General features: G+C 44.5%; 1 protein-coding gene across 1 annotated transcript in view; it reads right to left on the bottom strand.

The window, feature by feature from the left end:
- The window catches only part of tex11 (testis expressed 11), a 300,617-nt gene that overhangs the window by 52,168 nt on the left and 230,185 nt on the right, over positions 1–18,264 (bottom strand). The window contains exons 24-26 of the mRNA XM_085992186.1: positions 11,771–11,849; positions 7,677–7,826; positions 4,489–4,597 (exon numbers count right to left, since the gene is read on the bottom strand). Of these exons, the coding sequence (XP_085848312.1) occupies positions 4,489–4,597; positions 7,677–7,826; positions 11,771–11,849 (338 nt within the window). The remainder of the gene's footprint in view (positions 1–4,488; positions 4,598–7,676; positions 7,827–11,770; positions 11,850–18,264) is intronic.

Below are 18,264 nucleotides of genomic sequence, written 5' to 3'. Positions count from 1 at the left end.
GCCTCAATGGATTTTCTGCTTAGTGACATTGAATGTCGGCTGGCCCATTCATTTTTGTTCCACTCGTGGCGATCGGTTAACAATTCAACTATCAATATATAGAATTATGAATATCATCCCCATCTTTAAAATTTGGAATAAGATTTGATTTAATAAAATGGTGGACCCAATTTCCGTGACTCCACTTACCGAACTTGTCACTGATGGAATGTTTCACTGCCTGTTTAAGAGCATGGCGTTTATTCTGCCCTATGCTGGCACTGTTTCTCCTTGTTGGCCTTACATTTGCTTTGTTCCCTCTGTTCCTGCAATCTGCATTGCTCTCATTCTCCTTATCATCTATGTCGCTGAAGCTCGAATTGAAAATCATGTTCTTTTAGTTGAAACACTCTCTGCCTTGCTTTCTCGTTGGACGGCAATTAAAGGTCATACCCTTTTGATTTGATAATTTATTATTACTGATACTGTTCCATTCACCTCTAAATTTTAACTGTTTCAAATCACCTTTCCAAGGTAACAGTTTCCAAGGTAGTTGCCACTAATGGTTACAATTCGATCTTACCGAAAATAGTCTTGATTCAATAGCATTAGTCACTCACAAAAGCAGTCTGAATATCTATTATGGGAGTTGACTCACACTGCCTTATATTTAAACATTACAATAGTAAAACCTGGGGGTGTTAACAATAGAACCCACTTGTGACCTGAACTGGACGTCCGTGTCTTTTACATCTGTACTTCTTTAATTTATCCGACAGCAGACTGGTTGACTAGATAAGGCAAGGCTTGGTTTGAATTGTTAGGCTGATTTATTCCACAGGAAGGCGAACATGCAGAATAGTTATGATCAGATACATTTAATTCAATCGATACAACTTATCTCCACATAACATAAAAATAATGAAAATGCTACGCTGACCCACTTCAATGAATTGTCTTGCTTGATTTTCAGACTACTTCCTCTGCATTCTGACCTACTGAGCTTGCCTTTCCTGTGGCCATTTGCCTCAACATCCTCCCTGTTGCAAAAGCTAGACTGCTTTTTTGGTCCTTGTGTCTCTCTTCTTCTCTGCTTCACCACCAGACAAAGGTCAAAGGGTTTTCCAACACAATGGGTGAGAAGTTTTTCTCTGATTACCCAGAAACGCTGAAGACTTGACAGTCAAACATTATTTCCATACAGTATTCTCATTTATGAAAGGGAAATCATGTTTAGCAAATTTATTAAGAGATTTTTGAGGATGTAACTAGTAGGGTAGATAAAGGGGAACCAGTGGATGTAGTATATTTGGATTTCCAAAGGCACCACATAAAAGGTTGCTGTGCAAGATAAGGGCTCATGGGGTTGGCGGTAATATATTAGCATGGATAGAGGATTGGTTAACAGAGAGAAAACAGAGAGTAGGGATAAATGGGTAATTTTCAGGTTGGCAAGCTGTAACTAGTGGGGTGCCACAAGGATCAGTGCTTGGGCTTCAGCTATATACAATCTATATTAATGATTTAGATGCAGGAACCAAGTGCAATGTATCCAAGTTTGCTGACGATACAAAGCTAGGTGGGAAAGTAAGCTGTGAGGAGGACACAAAGAGCTTGCAAAAGGATATAGACAGGTTAAGTGAGTGGGCAATAAGGTAGCAGATGGAGTATAATGTGAGGAAATGTGAGGTTATTCACTTTGGTAGGAAGAATAGAAAGAGAGTATTTTTTAAATGGTGAGGAACTATTAAATGTTGGTGTTGAGAAAGATTAGGGTGTCCTCGTACAGGAAACACAGAAAGTTAGCATGCAGGTACAACAAGCAATTAGGAAGGCAATGGCATGTTGACCTTTATTGCAAGGGGGTTGGAGTACAAGAGTAAGGAAGTCTTACTACAATTGTACAGGCTTTGGTGAGACCACACCTGGAGTACTAAGCACAGTTTTGGTCTCCTCATCTGAGAAAGGACATACTTGCCTTAGAGGCGGTGCATCGAAGATTCACTAGATTGATCCCTGGGATGAGATTGAGCAGATTGGACCCATTCTCTCTTGAGTTTAGAAGAATGAGGTGTGATCTCATTGAAACATATAAGATTCTGAGGGGATTGACAGGGTAGATGCTGAGAGGTTGTTTCCCCTGGCTGGAGAGTCGAGAACTAGGGGGCATAGTCTCAGGATAAGGGGTCAGCCATTTAAGATTGAGATGAGGAGGAATTTCTTCACTCAGAGGGTTATGAATCTTTGGCATTCTCTACCCCAAAGGGCTGTGGATGCTGAGCTGTTGAGTATATTCAAGGCTGAGATAGATAGGTTTTTGGACTCTGGGGGAATCAAGGGACATGGGGACCGGGTGGGATAGTGGAGTTGAGGTCGAAGAGCAGTCATGATCTTATTGAACGGCTCGAAGGGTCGTATGGCCTACTCCTGCTTCTAATTCTTATGTTCTTATGTAATGGATGTCATTGGTATGGCTGCCTCATGACAGCACTTTTCATTGTCACAATCATAAGACAACTGACATTGGCGTCATAGGCCTAGAAATTGGATACTGCTGGAAAACAGGCAGGGCACAACAATGCGAGATATGCCCGCGTCAGCTTTGTGCTGCCTGCTAATTACCATGATTGTAGCGCACAGCCTAGCGTGGAATGCACTGCTGACAGGCAGGGGGCCGAAGGTTGCATTGCTGGAGCGAGGGTAGCTTTACTTAAAGCTAGTCTGCTCCTCTTCAAGGCAGTCTGCAGCTCTTAAAGCTGAACTGCCTTCTCCAGCTAAAAAAATTTAAAATGTCTTCAGCACTAGGCAGTCTGCACCTCCTAAAGATGAGCTGTGGTCTGCAGATAAAAATAATGTAAAATTGCACTAGGAAGTCTGCACCTCTTAAAGGTGAGCTGCCTTCTGCTGATCAAAAATGCTAAAGGTGCTTCAGCACTAACAAATGGCTCAACAGGCCAGGGGATCAACACGGGAAGAGAGGTCCTCTACCCACAGGGGACCAGGAGGCCCTCCAGAAAGAAGGATGTGGGACCAGATCACCGAGGCGATCACTTCCAGCAGTGTCCAGGACCTGGCTCCAGTGCCCAAAGATGTTTCATTACCTCAGACAAGTGGTCAAGGTCAGTGAATGCATCATCAAAAGTTGTTTCCTACCAACTGCACCACTAGCCTCACACACTGCTCAATGTACAATCCCCCCTATCATTCACCTACCAACAATCTCTACCTAACACAAGGCACACCTCACATTCCTAGTTTCACCTCACCCCCTTGGAGGAGACGGTGCTGGCCATTCTTGGCAGGGGCATGGCTGAGCGCCACCCCCCACCCCCCCGCTACAACCCTACCCTTGTGCCTTCCTCATTTTAGACATGCAAGAAATCCAGCCTGCTCAGCCAGTGTTTGACCAAGAATGAGAGGACAGTGAAGAAGAAACACCATCACTCGATTTCACACTCATAAGCACTAGCTCCTCGAAGTATGCAAGGCCATCTGCAGTGTCACCCACTGAAAGTCAGCAGACTTCCACCAGCTATGCTGCAGCCACTTGGGTAGCACTGCGTAAGAGCACTAGGATAGGCAAAGGCACATGCAAGAGTGTCATTAAGGGAATGCATAAAAGTGATTAGTTGATTGTTTGATGTAATATTGGATACATATATATGGATAAAGTTGGATTGGAAAGTTTGCTTTGTGGTGACTTTTATTTCAGCATTCCTTCCGCTTACTCCTCTTCTGTTTTATCTTCTTCTGCTTCCTCCTCCCTCTGCGAGCAGCTTGTCCCCTTTGCTGCCTCTGTTCCATCTCCATGTGATGCTTCAGCCCAAGGGGGACTTCAACTGGAGCCCACAGGACTGGGAGCAAGTGGTGTTTTCAGAGGCCTTCCTTTAAGAGCCAAAGCCTTGCAAATGTCCAGCAGCAGTCCCTGCTTACTTTAACAACTTTTAAAGTGTATTGCACCAAGCCACTACTCTAATAAAATGTAAAGAAAGCAGTCCAAATGCAAAAATCTAAATTTACCTGACAGTTGTGTGTGTCCCTTTAAGAAGCGCTGGCAGCAGTTCTGTTGTACTGCTGCATGCACGTTCTTCCATGCATGGTTTGGAGAGGGTGTTAAGAGTGGCAACGTCCAAAATCACAGATCATGTGTCAATTCAGGCATTGCATGTCGATTGACGTCACAATCTGGATCATTTAAATATGAGAAGCGAGCATAGGCAATGGCAGTGCTGCCAACCTGCCCAAAATGGCGGCCTCCGCATTCTGCGCCGGAAGCAGCCATGTTTTCTTCCAAACCGGCTGCCATTAAAGGCTCCAATTTCCCAGCTACAATTTCTGACAAATACGTTCTATACTCGCACTTTACCAAAAAGAGTTCTGGTGATTGTTGTGTGAAACATAAGCCAATGAGCTGGAGGCAATGCCCAATAATTCCGGGCAATATGGAAGGGTCATGTGAACTAACAAGCTTTAAAATTATCACATATTCCCTCTGGCTTGGCTACTGACCTGCATCGTATTACATCCATATCAGGCTGCTTCTTTTGAAGAGATAAGGCGATCTTCAAGGCCTTTTTACAGACTGATGGGTAGTGAGCAGGAGATTCCATGGATAAGGCTTTAATTTACAAGAGAATAAAAAATATATCATCCTCCATACAGTTAGTACGCTGCATATATCCAAGACTGATTGGCAACTTTATCTAATGAATACTATTCTTTTTGTTGGTTGATCCAGAAATCTAGGAACTGTAGCAATATTTAATTGATGACCTCTTTCCATAGCAAATAACTATCAAGTGAAAACAAACAGGGTTTAAGTTCAAATATTTTGTCCCACAATTTATTGCACCGAGTTCTCTATCGGAACCATATTGTATGGATAAGTACTGAGTCAGCCACTTTGCCACAGGTAGAAGGAAAATCAGATAACAAATCTTTAAACCATCCATGGTCAGTGAGGCGAAACTCAAAAATGGGAATGAAGATAATAAATACATTGGTGTTGAATTCCTCCAGGACCCATATACACCAATAACCTCCACTCGCCCATTAGAAGGGCACCCACATCAGAGGGGTCAAGGACCCCTATGCAGGGAGTTTGCGTGAAATGGTTCTATCTGAATTGGTCATCTATACTTCTAATTTTTAAATTACATTAGTTAGGATATTGTGCTCCATTTGGTCAGCTTATAAATTGGTAAAAAAAAACACAAGGTGGTCATGAATAAGCAATCTGAGAACATCAAAATCAACCAGCATGTATACTTTCTATAAAATTAATATTCTTTTCCTATTATTGTATTTAATTGCCTACATGACAAGTGAGTGTACTTCAAAAGTAGTTCATTTTGTTAAGCATTGTCAGAAGTTCAACTAAAAAGAATTCAAGTTTTATTATTTCAAAACAATCTTAAAAGATTTGAAGAGGGGAATTCACAGGGAGCTGTTAAGTAGTTATAACTTAGATTTTTTAAATAATACTTCACTGAAATTAATAAGGAGCATTTTTTACATCCTCCTGCAATGACCATAATATTGACTCTACATAGCTGTGCGGGAACAGAGGGACCTGGGAGCTAATGTGCGTAGGTCACTGAAGGTGGCAGGACATATTGAGAGAGTGGTTAACAAAGCATATGGGATCTTGGGCTTCATAAATAGAGGTATTGAGTACAAAAGTAGAGAAGTTATGCTGAACCTTTATAAAGCGCTGGTAGGCCACAACTGGAGTATTGCATCCAGTTCTGGTCACCACACTTTAGGAAGGATGTGAAGGCCCTTGAAAGAGTGCAGAGGAGATTTACCAGAATGGTTCCGGGGATGGGGGATCTTAGCTTTTAGGACAGGTTGGAGAAGCTGGATTTGTTTTCATTAGAGCAAAGGAGGTCAAGGGTGATTTGATAAAGGTGTACAAGATTATGAAGGGTTTGGATAGGCTAGACGGGGAAAGGCTGTTCCCACTAGTTGATGGTACAAGGACTAGGGGACACAGATTTAAGGTTTTGGGCAAGAGATACAGGGGGAATGTGAGGAAAAACTTTTTTATACGCAGCGAGTGGTGATGACCTGGAACTCGCTGCCAACCAAAGTGGTGGAAGCAGAGATACTCAATGTTTTCAAGGGGAGACTGGAGAGGCACTTGAGGGAAATAAACTTGTAGGGCTACGGGGATAGAGCGGGGGAATGGGACTGACTGGATTGCTCTACAGAGAGCTGGCACGGACTCAATGGGCCGAATGGCCTCCTTCTGTGCCGCATGTATGACTCTAACTAGCACATCTGCCAAGAGCTGAGGAACATCATGCAGGATAGAAGGGGAATGACAGAAGAGCAATTTCCTGTTAGATTACAAGGGTCATAACAGGTTAGCAGTTCACTTTAGGCTGTATTTAAATAATCACACCTTAATGTATATAGTGCCTTGTCACACTGAAATGCCTCAAAAGTACTTCACATATACTGAATTACTTTGAAGAGTAGGGCTGTTGTTATCTGGATAAACATGACAGCCACTTTTGCAAGTAATGTCCAACAAACAACAATGAGACCACCAGAAAAAAGACTAATATCCAGACTGGCAGCCACTTGATAGAAACATAGAAGATAGGAGCAGGAGTAGGCCATTCGGCCCTTTGAGCCTGCTCCGCCATTCAATGAGATCATGGCTGATCATCCAAATTCAGTACCCTGTCCCTGCCTTCTCCCCATATCCCTTGATCCCTTTAGCCTCAAGAAATATATCCAACTCTTTCTTGAATATATTTAATGAACTGGCCTCCACCGCCCTCTGTGGCAGAGAATTCCACAGGTTCACCACTCTCTGGGTGAAGAAATTCCTCCTCATTTCAGTCCTAAATGGCTTACCCCTTATCCTTAGACTATGACCCCTGGTTCTGGACTCCCCGGCCATCAGAAACATCCTTTCTGCATCTAGTCTGTCCAGACCTGACAGAATTTTATAGGTTTTGATGAGATCCCCTCTCAATCTTCTAAACTCCAGTGAGTATAAGCCCAATTGACACAATCTCTCCTCGTACGTCATTCCTGCCATCCCAGGTATCAGCCTGGTGAATCTTCGCTGCACTCCCTCCATGGCAAGAACGTTCTTCCTCAGGTAAGGTGACCAAAACTGCACACAATACTCAAGGTGTGGTCTCACCAAGGCCCTGTACAACTGTAGCAAGACATCCTTGTTCTTGTACTCGAACCCTCTTGCTACGAAGGCCAACATACCATTTGCCTTCTTAACCGCCTGCTGCACCTGCATGCTTACCTTCAGCGACTGGTGCACAAGAACACCCAGGTCTCTTTGCACTTCCCCTTCTCCCAATCTATTGCCATTCAAATAATAATCTGCCTTCCTGTTTTTGCCACCAAAGTGGATAACCTCACATTTATCCACATTATAGTGCATTTGCCATGTTTCTGCCCAATCACCCAACCTGTCCAAATCGTACTGGAGTTTCATGACATCCTCCTCACAGCATACCCTCCCACCCAGCTTTGTGTCATCTGCAAATTTGGAGATATTACATCCAATTCCCTCGTCCAGATTGATGTGAAGCTGACATTACATTCAGGCACATTAACTTGTCATATCTGCAGTAACCCTATCTTACAAATCAACAATTAACTCAGTGTCTACGAGTAACTTAGCTAAAATGCTAATCAGAACTGAAAGGGTTAATGCTTACAGGCCAGGGTTTCCAGTGTTTTGGGTTCTATCTGCTGAAGTTGTAGCACTCGCTCCAGCACATTCTCTATCTCTGGATCATTCAACTTAGCCCTGGCTTCAAACTCATACAGAAGTAACAGAGTCTCTGTAGGGTCTTTTGAGACATCACCTACGGAGACAGAGAAACAGTCACACTGGTAGTACAACAAAATGGCCACATTCAGCACATCTGCATTCTTGTAATTCAAAATATTAACATAATTTTAAAATTCTGTTTGAAATAATTTCATTACACTGACGCCGTGGCCAGAATTTTCTCAAGGGAGGCGGGTTAGGGACGGGGGGCCTTGAAGGCGGGCGGGAAACCCGGGAGGTTGGGTGTCCTGCAGGCTCTGCCAACTTTAACGGCAGAGGCTGATTTGAATGTGAGGCCTCGGATTTCCGCCCGCAGCCAGCCAGATCGAGAGGCTGGATGGCTGCAGGCGGGTAGGCCTCAGATGCAAGGGGTTGGTCCAGGGGAGGGATCGCAGGTTTGGCATGGTCAGGGATCGGGGGGGGGTGGTGGCGATCATTGGGGGGGGTGGGGGGGGGGGGAGAGGAGCGGGAGGTCGGCATGGTCGGGAATCAGTGGGGGGGGGGGCGGTTGGGGATTGTGAGGGGGGTCGGCATGGTCGGGGATCGAGGAGGGTCGGGGATCGGGCGTGGGTCATGGGGGGGAGATGTCGGCTGGAGGAGTGGCAGGGGGTTGGTGATCAGGTGGGAGGTCGGCTGGGGATCAGGGATAGGTAGAGGGGTGGTTGGGGATTGGCATGGGCTAAGTCGGGGATCGGGGATTCCGGGGGGGGGGGGGGGGGTCAGCCGGGGATTGGCAGGGAGGAAGAGAGGATCGGGGCCGGCCACCAGAGGATTGTGGCCGGCCTCAGCATCATCGGTGGGTTGGGGAGGGGGGGGGCAGGGGAGGCCTCATGGTGGGGATCAAAGGCCTTGTGAGGGGTTCTCTGATCGCGGGGGGTGGGTTAAGCAGGGACCCTGGATCCAGGAGGTAGGTATAAAGCCACTTACCTCCTGGATGCAGCAGTCCTCGCCTCGGTGTAACTGCCGGGTTTCACGAATTGTGTGAAACTCATCCACATGCAGTTAAATTCAAAATGGAGGTGAAAAAAGAGGCTGCCAGCATTATTACAATATTTAAATTAATGTACTGCCCCCTGGGAGCAGGTTGGTCATCCGCCCCTGTTCGACCTCCGTCAAAACCAGAAGTGGGCGGGTTGGAGGTGGGAACAGGTCAGGAATCCCATTTTTAACAATTTAACTGCCCACATGCTCCAAACCCACCCTTTTTTTAGGGAAAAATTCCAGCCATAAGCATTGAACGCTGAATAGTGAAGCTAAATTGCAAAACAGAACAGCCAATACAAAAGCAATTTGTGCCATAAAAATACTGCAGTAAAAAGGAATATTCAGCAGACGCTACTGTACTGGGAAAAAGGAACATCCAGATGCTCAAGCACTTCTCCACATCCACCATCAAGTTGAAACATAGAAACATTGAAGATAGGAGCAGGAGTAGGCCATTCGGCCCCTCGAGCCTGCTCCGCCATTCAATGCGATCATGGCTAATCATCCAAATTCAGTACCCTGTCCCTGCTTTCTCCCTTGATCCCTTAAGCCTTAAGAAATATATCTAACTCCTTCTTGAATATATTTAATGAATTGGCCTCTACTGCCTTCTGTGGTAGAAAATTCCACAGGTTCACCACTCTCTGGGTGAAGAAATTCCTCCTCATCTCAGTCCTAAATGGCTTACCCCTTATCCTTAGACTGTGACCCCTGGTTCTGGACTCCCCGGCCATCGGGAACATCCTTCCTGCATCCAGTCTATCTCGCCCTGTTAGTATTTTATAGGTTTCAATGAGATCCCCTCTCATTCTTCTAAACTCCAGCGAGTATAAGCCCAATCGACCCAATCTCTCCTCATACGTCATTCCTGCCATACCAGGTATCAGCCTGGTGAATCTTCGCTGAACTCCCTCCATGGCAAGAATATCCATCCTCAGATAGGGCGACCAAAACTGCACACAATACTCCAGGTGTGGTCGCACCAAGGCCCTGTACAACTGCATCAAGACATCCTTGTTCCTGTACTCGAACCCTCTCGCTACGAAGGCCAACATACCATTTGCCTTCTTAACCGCCTGCTGCACCTGCATGCTTACCTTCAGCGACTGGTGCACAAGGACACCCAGGTCTCGTTGCACTTCCCCTTCTCCCAATCTATTGCCATTCAGATAATAATCTGCCTTCCTGTTTTTGACACCAAAGTGGATAACCTCGCATTTATCCACATTATATTGCATCTGCCATGCTTCTGCCCAATCACCCAACCTGTCCAAATCATACTGGAGTTTCTCGGCATCCTCCTTACAGCACACACTTCCACCCAGCTTTGTGTCGTCTGCAAACTTGGAGATATTACATCCAATTCCCTCGTCTAGATCATTAATATATATTGTGAATAGCTGGGGTCCCAGGACCATCCCTGCGGTACCCCACTAGTCACTGCCCGCCACTCGGAAAAAGACCCGTTTATTCCAACTCTTTGCTTCCTGTCTGCCAACCAGTTCTCTATCCAAGTCAATACCTTGCCCACAATCCCATGTGCCTTAACTTTACATGCTAATCTCTTATGCGGGACCTTATCAAAAGCCTTCTGAAAGTCCAAATACACCACATCCACTGGTTCTCCCTCATCAATTTTACCAGTTACATCCTCAAAAAATTCCAGTAGATTAGTCAAGCACGATTTACCTTTTGTAAATCCATGTTGACTTTGTCTGATCCTGTCACTGTTTTCCAAGTGCTCTGCTATTACATCTTTTATAATGGACTCTAGCATTTTCCCCACTACCGATGTTTCTCTACCACATTTTTTGAATAGTGGGGTAACATTAGCTACACTCCAATCCATGGGTACTGTTCCAGAGTTTATCGAATTTTGGAAGATGACCAGCAATGCATCTACTATTTCTAGGGCCACTTCCTTAAGTACCCTAGGATGTAGATTATCAGGCCCTGGGGATTTATCGGCCTTTAATCCCGTCAATTTCCCGAACACCATTTCCCTACAAATACTGATTTCTTTCAGTTCCTCCCTCTCATTAGACCCTATGTTCCCTGACATCTCTGGGAGGTTATTTGTGTCCTCCTTTGTGAAGACAGAACCAAAGTATGTATTTAATTGGTCTGCCATTTTTTTGTTCCCCCTTATAAATTCCCCTGATTCTGACTGCAAGGGACCTAGGCTTGACTTCACCAATCTTTTTCTCTTCACATATCTATAAAAGCTTTTACAGTCAGTTTTTATGTTCCCTGCAAGCCTGCAAAGTGTGTCTTAGACAAGTAAAACTTCTCTACAGAATTTACTGTTTGCCAATCAGATTCCATCATTTAGATTGAAGGTTGGATGACATGTGTCGGAGATATGTTTTGGAAATACGGCTAAGAAATGACTTCTGGCTAAATTTTTGTCCACCACATGAATGGTAATCTGGTGGAGCGGACTGCCCGCCCGTTGTAGAACTCACCCAATTTTCATCCTATATTGAAATTAATGTAATGAATAGAGCTCAATAGCAGGGGTTCTAATAGCAGGTAGGTGATCCACTCTGCCAGATTATCACCCACGCAGTGAAGATGAAAAATTACCCCACGGTTCCTCACTCCAGATTGGAAAATTGGAAGCAAGCACAGGACAAGATTATATGAAAATCCCACAGGAATAGTTTATTTTAAACTGTTCATGTGGGCACCAATCAAAAAATATAACACCATGCCCATGAGTCTCTTATATACAAACTATATCAACCAACTAATGCTCTAAATTCTGGCTGCCCATCAATACCCATCAGCACGTATAATTTGCACATAATATAAGGAGAATTGAAATTCTGCTCATGACATTGCTCATCTATACCCAGACTTCTGAAATAAAATTAATTGAATTATTAGGTTTGGAAATGTTAGGGTCCCTTCGCCCCATCAGCCCAGGCCTCTAACAGCTGCATTGGATCAGCAATTCACTCTGACAGATCCAGGCTGTCCTTGATTACTGACCTGCTGCTGTGGATTTCAGTGTCGCCCAAATCTCCCAACAAACTTGAATGTGCTCCTGTGCTTGAGTCAGATTCGCAATCTACAAGGACAAAATTATTATGATGAAATGCTAGGCTGTGTGTAGAGATTTTCTAATATTATCACGTCAGTAGAATGAAGCATTTGAAAATGTATTTGTTTTTGTTGCAAACATTGCAGAGTTTTCCACATATATTGCAAATGGGTTGCTTTTGTCCATAATTGTGAAGTCTTCACGACCCACAAGGTCTACCACTCTATTAATCTACAGCTACACCATGACAATCTGTACAAGTTCATGTAGGTCAATGTTCACTGACCTGCAGTTGTCATGATACATTTCTCTTACATCCATGCCCATTCCACTCTTCCCCTGCTTTGAGCTCCATTTCAACACACCCAGTGTGAAAGCAGAGTCAAGGATAGCACTGAGATTACTGAAGTCTCTATCCATGCGATTGTCTAGTCTGTCCAAGATGGAGGAAATAATACAGTCCAGTCTATATGACAACAATATGAGTATTTATGAGAGATACTATGAATGATGTTACAGGCTCTGTCATGGAATCATAGAAAGTTACAGCACGGAAGGAGGACATTTCGGCCCATCGTGTCCACGCCAGCCAACAAAGAGCTATCCAGCCTAATCCCACTTCCCAGCTCTTGGTCCGTAGCCCTGCAGGTTAGAGCATCCCAAGTGCACATCCAAGTACTTTTTAAATGTGGTTAGGGTTCCTACCTCTACCACCCTTTCAGGCAGAGAGTTCTAGACCCCCACAACCCTCTGGGTGAAGAAATTTCCCCTCAAATCCCCTCTAAACCTTCCCCCAATTACTTTAAATCTGTGCCCCCGGGTTTTTGACCCCTCTGCTAAGGGAAATAGGTCCTTTCTATCCACTTTATCTATGCCCCTCATAATTTTATACACCTCAATAAGGTCTCCCCTCAGCCTCCTCTGTTCCAAGGAAAACAGACCCAGCCTATCCAGTCATTCCTCATAGCTAAGATTCTCTACTCCCAGCAACACCCTTGTAAATCTCCTCTGTATCCTCTCTAGTGCAATCACATCTTTCCTGTAATGTGGTGACCAGAACTGCACGCTGTACTCTAGCTGAGGCCTAACTAGTGTTTTATACAGTTGAAGCATAACCCCCCTGCTCTTGTATTCTATGCCACGACTAATAAAGATGGTGTGGAGATGCCGGTGTTGGACTGGGGTGGACAAATGTAAGAAGTCATACAACACCAGGTTATAGTCCAACAGTTTTATTTGAAATCACAAGCTTTCGGAGCGCTGCTCCTTCGTCAGGTGGACGAAGGAGCAGCGCTCCGAAAGCTTGTGATTTCAAATAAAACTGTTGGACTATAACCTGGTGTTGTGCGACTTCTTACGACTAATAAAAGCAAGCATTCCGTATGCCTTCTTAACCACCTTATCGACCTGGCCTGCTACCTTCAGGAATCTGTGAACATGCACTCCAAGGTCCCTTTGTTTCTCTACACTACTCAGTGTCCTACCATTTAATGTATATTCCCTTTCCTTGTTAGCCCGCCCCAAATGCATTACCTCACACTTCTCCGGATTGAATTCCATTTGCCCACCTGACCAATTTATTGATATCTTCCTGCAGTCTACAGCTTCTTTCTTCAGTATCAACCACACAGCCGATTTTAGTATCATCTGCAAACTTCTTAATCATACCCCCTATATTCAAGTCTAGATCATTGATATATACCACAAAAAGCAAGGGACCTAGTACTGAGCCCTGCGGAACCCCACTGGAAACAGCCTTCCAGTCACAAAAACACCCATCGATCATTACCCTCTGCTTCCTGTCTCCGAGCCAGTTTTGAATCCAACTTGACACTTTGCCCTGGATCCCATGGGCTTTTAACTTCGTGACCAGTCTGCCATGTGGAACCTTATCAAAAGCCTTGCTAAAGTCCATATAAACAACATCAAACGCACTACCCTCATCTACCCTCGTTACCGCCTCAAAAAATTCAATCAAGTTTGTCAGGCACGACCTTCCCTTAACAAATCCGTGCTGACTATCCGTGATTAATCCGTATCTTTCTAAATGAAGATTTATCCTGTCCTTCAGAATTTTTTCTAATAATTTTCTCACCACCGAGGCTAGGCTGACTGGCCTGTAATTACTCGGTCTATCCTTTTTTCCCTTTTTAAACAAGGGCACCACATTAGCAGTCCTCCAGTACCACACCTGAAGCCAGAGAGGATTGGAAAATGATGGTCAGGGCCTCTGCTATTCCCTCTCTTGCTTCGCTTAACAGCCTGGGATACATTTCATCTGGGCCTGGGGATTTATCCACTTTTAAAGCTGCTAATCCCCTTAATACTTCCTCTCTCACCATGTTTATTTCATCTAATATTTCACACTCCTCCCCCCGATAGCAATGTCTGCTTCGCCTCTCTCCTTTGTGAAAACATATGCAAAGTATTCATTAAGAACCCTACCGACGTCTCCCGCCTCCACACACAGATTATCCTCATGATCTCTAATAGGCCCTACCCTTTCTTTAGTTATCCTCTTACTCCTAATATATTTATAAAACATCTTTGGGTTTTCCTTGCTTTTACTCGCCAAGAATTTTTCATGCTCTCTCTTTGCTTTCCTAATATCCTTTTTAATTGCACCACTGTACTTTCTGTACTCTACTAAAGATTCTGGAGTATTTAGTCCTCGGTATCTAGTGGAGGGTTCCATTGCAAATGGCCATGGAGTGGCTACATGCTTCAATGAAGAGTTTCTATTTTGTGCATCAGAATCGCACACATATGAGTTATGGAATACTCTACATTAACTGCCATGTGCAAATGGCTTTATGTATATTCTCCAATTCCTGTAACAATTTATGATGCTCAGAATGCATCCTTCTTTTAAAAGTTGGGCCCCTGAGATCTAAATACATGTCCTTTTTATCAAAGAATGGTTGTGAGCGGCCCCTGGTTTCTTTTCCTTCTGGATAAACTGCCACTTGCTCCTGCTCACTTGTACTGTGTACAGCATCAACTGCAGTCCCTTCAAAGTCACTATCTAAATCCCATAGGGTGAATATTGTTGACCTGGTGCTTGTCTGGGTTAGGGGGGTGTTTCGCAACACAACTAGAAATGCAGTAGTGACAGGGGATTCAACAGTTAGAGGGGCTTACACAATCTTTTGCAGTTCAGATTGACAGTTCCGGATGCTTTGTTGCCTCCCAGGTGCATATTGTATGAACTCAAAAAATAATTGCAAGGGGAGGGACAGCAACCTGTCATCATGGTCCTTGTGGGAGCTGATGATGTAGGTAAAGAAAGGCATGAAATCCTGCAAGATAAACTTGTTTCATTCTCTCAAATTTAAGTGAAGGTCTTCACAGGTGATAATCTCAGGGTTACTTATCCAGCCATGTGCTAGAATAGAGAAGGAAAGAAAGATTAGAGAAACCAATGCATGGCTAAAGGTGTGTTGTCAGGAAGTGGGATTCCATTTTGTTGGGCACTGTCAGCAGATCTGAGACAGATGAGAGCTATTTCGCAATGACGGGCTAAATCTTAACAGGGGGGTTGTTAATGTACTGGTAAAATGATTAAACAGCAGTGACAAGATATTTAAACTATGAAAGAGGGATGGGCTGGGAAAATAAAACCATTATCAGCTAATAGTGAAAGGGGAAATAAATTAGGATAATATTCATGCAGAAAACAGTTTAGCAAGAGGGATATGGAGTAGAGGAATAGAATCAAATGGACTAGATATAAAAAGAAAAAACTGAAGTAAAGGTAGGGAGTAGCTTATACAAAAATCATGGGAGAAGGAATAGAGTTAAAGAAAATCAAAAAAAGGTTAAAATGCATGTATTCAAAAGTGCAGAATGTGGGAAATAAACTGGGGAACTAGGAAAAATCATTTTACATGAGGAGTTAGACTTAGTAGCATTAACGACTGGCTACAAACTGGACAAGAATGAAAAATAAAAATATTGGCATATAATGGAAGTGAATTTCATGGGGTTCTCTTGCTCGTCTGCCATAACTTCCTCGGAAGAGCTGTAAACAGCATTTATGTTATTTTTCCGGAGAAACCCCCCTCCCCTGGACATTTACTCCCAATTATTTAGGAGGGATAGAAAAGACAAGAAAGCACATGGGCCTAATGGGATACATCCCAGCATCCTGAGGGAGATGAGGGAGGAAATTTTATTTCGGTGCTCTATTGAGTGTGGGTGCATGCCAGGGGTAGGAGAGTGGGCAATGTCGTCGTACACATTTAAAAAAATGGAGACAACAAAGCTGGGAAATCAGGTCAGCTTGCTTAAGAGCTGTGGTAGGGAAATTTTAGTGTATTTAAGGATAAAATGACTACATATCTAGATAAGGAGAAAATAAAAGTAGACAGCACGGATTTGAAAAGATCATTCTTAACAAACCTCATAGAATTATTTGAGGAGATAACAGATATGGTAGATGGAGGAAATGTAATTCTAGGTTTTATTACGAGGGTCAGAGTATAAAAGCCAAGAGGTAATGATGAGCATTTTTTTTAAAAACCTTAATAAGACCGTAGTTAGAGTACTGTGCGCAGTATTGGGCTCCACGCTGTAGGAAGGATATTGAGGCTTTAGAGAGGATACAAAGCAGATTCACTAGGATTCTGTCTGGTATGAGGAAATACAAATACAAAAAAAACTTGAAAAATTGGGACCATTTTTGTTAAAAGAACACAGATTATGGAATATGATAGAAGTGTTTAAAATTATGAAATGATGGAACAGGGTAGATAGAAACAGACTGTTTTCAGTAGTTGAGGGGTCTAGAACGAGGGGCTGTAGATACAAAATTAAATGTAAGAGATTTAGGGGGAGAAATTGAGTATAGCCCCGTTTGGGGCACCAGCCTCGCTAAAAGTAGCGCCCCGGAAGCATTCGCGGCCGCCCGCCGGAAATTGAGTGGTAGCGCCCCAAAGGGAAGCGCGGCGCTACTGGAGGCGCCCCGCATCCCTCTTGGGGCGCTGCGACTGAATATCGTGGCGCAACGTGCCACAGCGCCACACGCTGCGGCACGTCGCGCTGCGGTATTGCAGGCCTTCCTCCCCTTCTTAAAGAGGAGGGGCCTTGTGCAGCGCGATCTGGGCCCCCGAGGATCAGGAGTGCAGGCAAAAGAGCCCGGCACCAAAGAGAAGTGCCGGGCTCTTGGAACGCAGCCGGCACTCCGCCGGGGGGGGGGGCATTCAGGAGGCCGGGAACGGGAGCGCAGGCAGGTGCTGGCAGGCGGCCAACAACAAAAATGGCTGCCCTACACCTCTCCTTTAATTTGCGCCTCCCCGGCCGTAGGTAGGCCCCCCTGAACCGGTCAGACATAGCGTCTGGCGGTAAATCAGGGGGCACTGCCAAATATCGTGGCCTGGGCGTCAGCAGGGCGCTGCGCACACCGATGACATCATCGGTCGCGGCGCAGCGCTAACGGTTAGCGCCATCATTAACACCCCGCGGAATTTAGCGGGAGGCGTGGACAGTGCCGCGCCCAGGCGCCAGTTGGCTTGCGACCCACTTAGCGCCCTCTTATGGCGCTAACGGGTGGCGCAACCTACTGAATTTCTCCCCCTTAGAATGGAGATCAAGAGCAACTTTATGAGGTTGTGGAATTCACTTCCAGAGTTGGTGATTCAGGCTAAAACAAAGTCAACATTCAAGATTAGATTGGAATGGGGAAAGGGATAAAGAGACATGGGAACAGGGTGGGGTAAACGTAATTATAACTGTTTGCTCATGTGGAAGGTAAACACCAACATGGGACTGGTTAGACCAAAAGGCCTGTTTCTATGCTGTAAATACTTTGTAAGTTATAAAATGGAAACAGGCCATTCGGCCAAACAGGTCCATGCTGGTGTCTATGTTCCAAACAAGCCTCCTATGTAATTTATCTAGATTTCCAAAAGGCCTTCGATAAAATGCCATATAATAGACTAATAAATAAAGTCAGAGCATACGGAGTCCGGGGTCAAGTAACAGAATGGATAGCTAGCTGGCTGCAAGACAAAAAGCAGAGAGTAGGGGTAATGGGTAGCTATTCAGAGTGGCAGAAGGTGGAAAGTGGGGTCCCACAAGGATCAATTCAGGGACCACTGTTGTTCACAATTTATATTAACAATTTGGACTCGGGAATCGAAAATACAATTTAAAAATTTGCAGGACACCAAATTGGGGCATGTAGTTAATACAGATAAGAACATAAGAAATAGGAGCAGGAGTAGCCCATTCGGCCCTTCGAGCCTGCTCCGCCACTCAATGAGATCATGGCTAATCTTCTGCCTCAACTCCATTCACCGGCCTTATCGCTATATCCCTTGATGCCCTTACTAGTCAGATATCTATCGACTTCTGTTTTGAATATCCCAATGACTGAGCCTCCACAGCCCTCTGGGGTAGAGAATTCCAAAGATTCACCACCCTCTGTGTGAAGAAATTTCTT

The sequence above is a fragment of the Somniosus microcephalus genome, chromosome 1 (genome assembly GCF_052327205.1).
Source record: "Somniosus microcephalus isolate GS21.2 chromosome 1, FLI_Smic_1.0, whole genome shotgun sequence".
NCBI lineage: Eukaryota > Metazoa > Chordata > Chondrichthyes > Squaliformes > Somniosidae > Somniosus > Somniosus microcephalus.
This window is presented reverse-complemented; position numbering and strand designations above follow the sequence as displayed.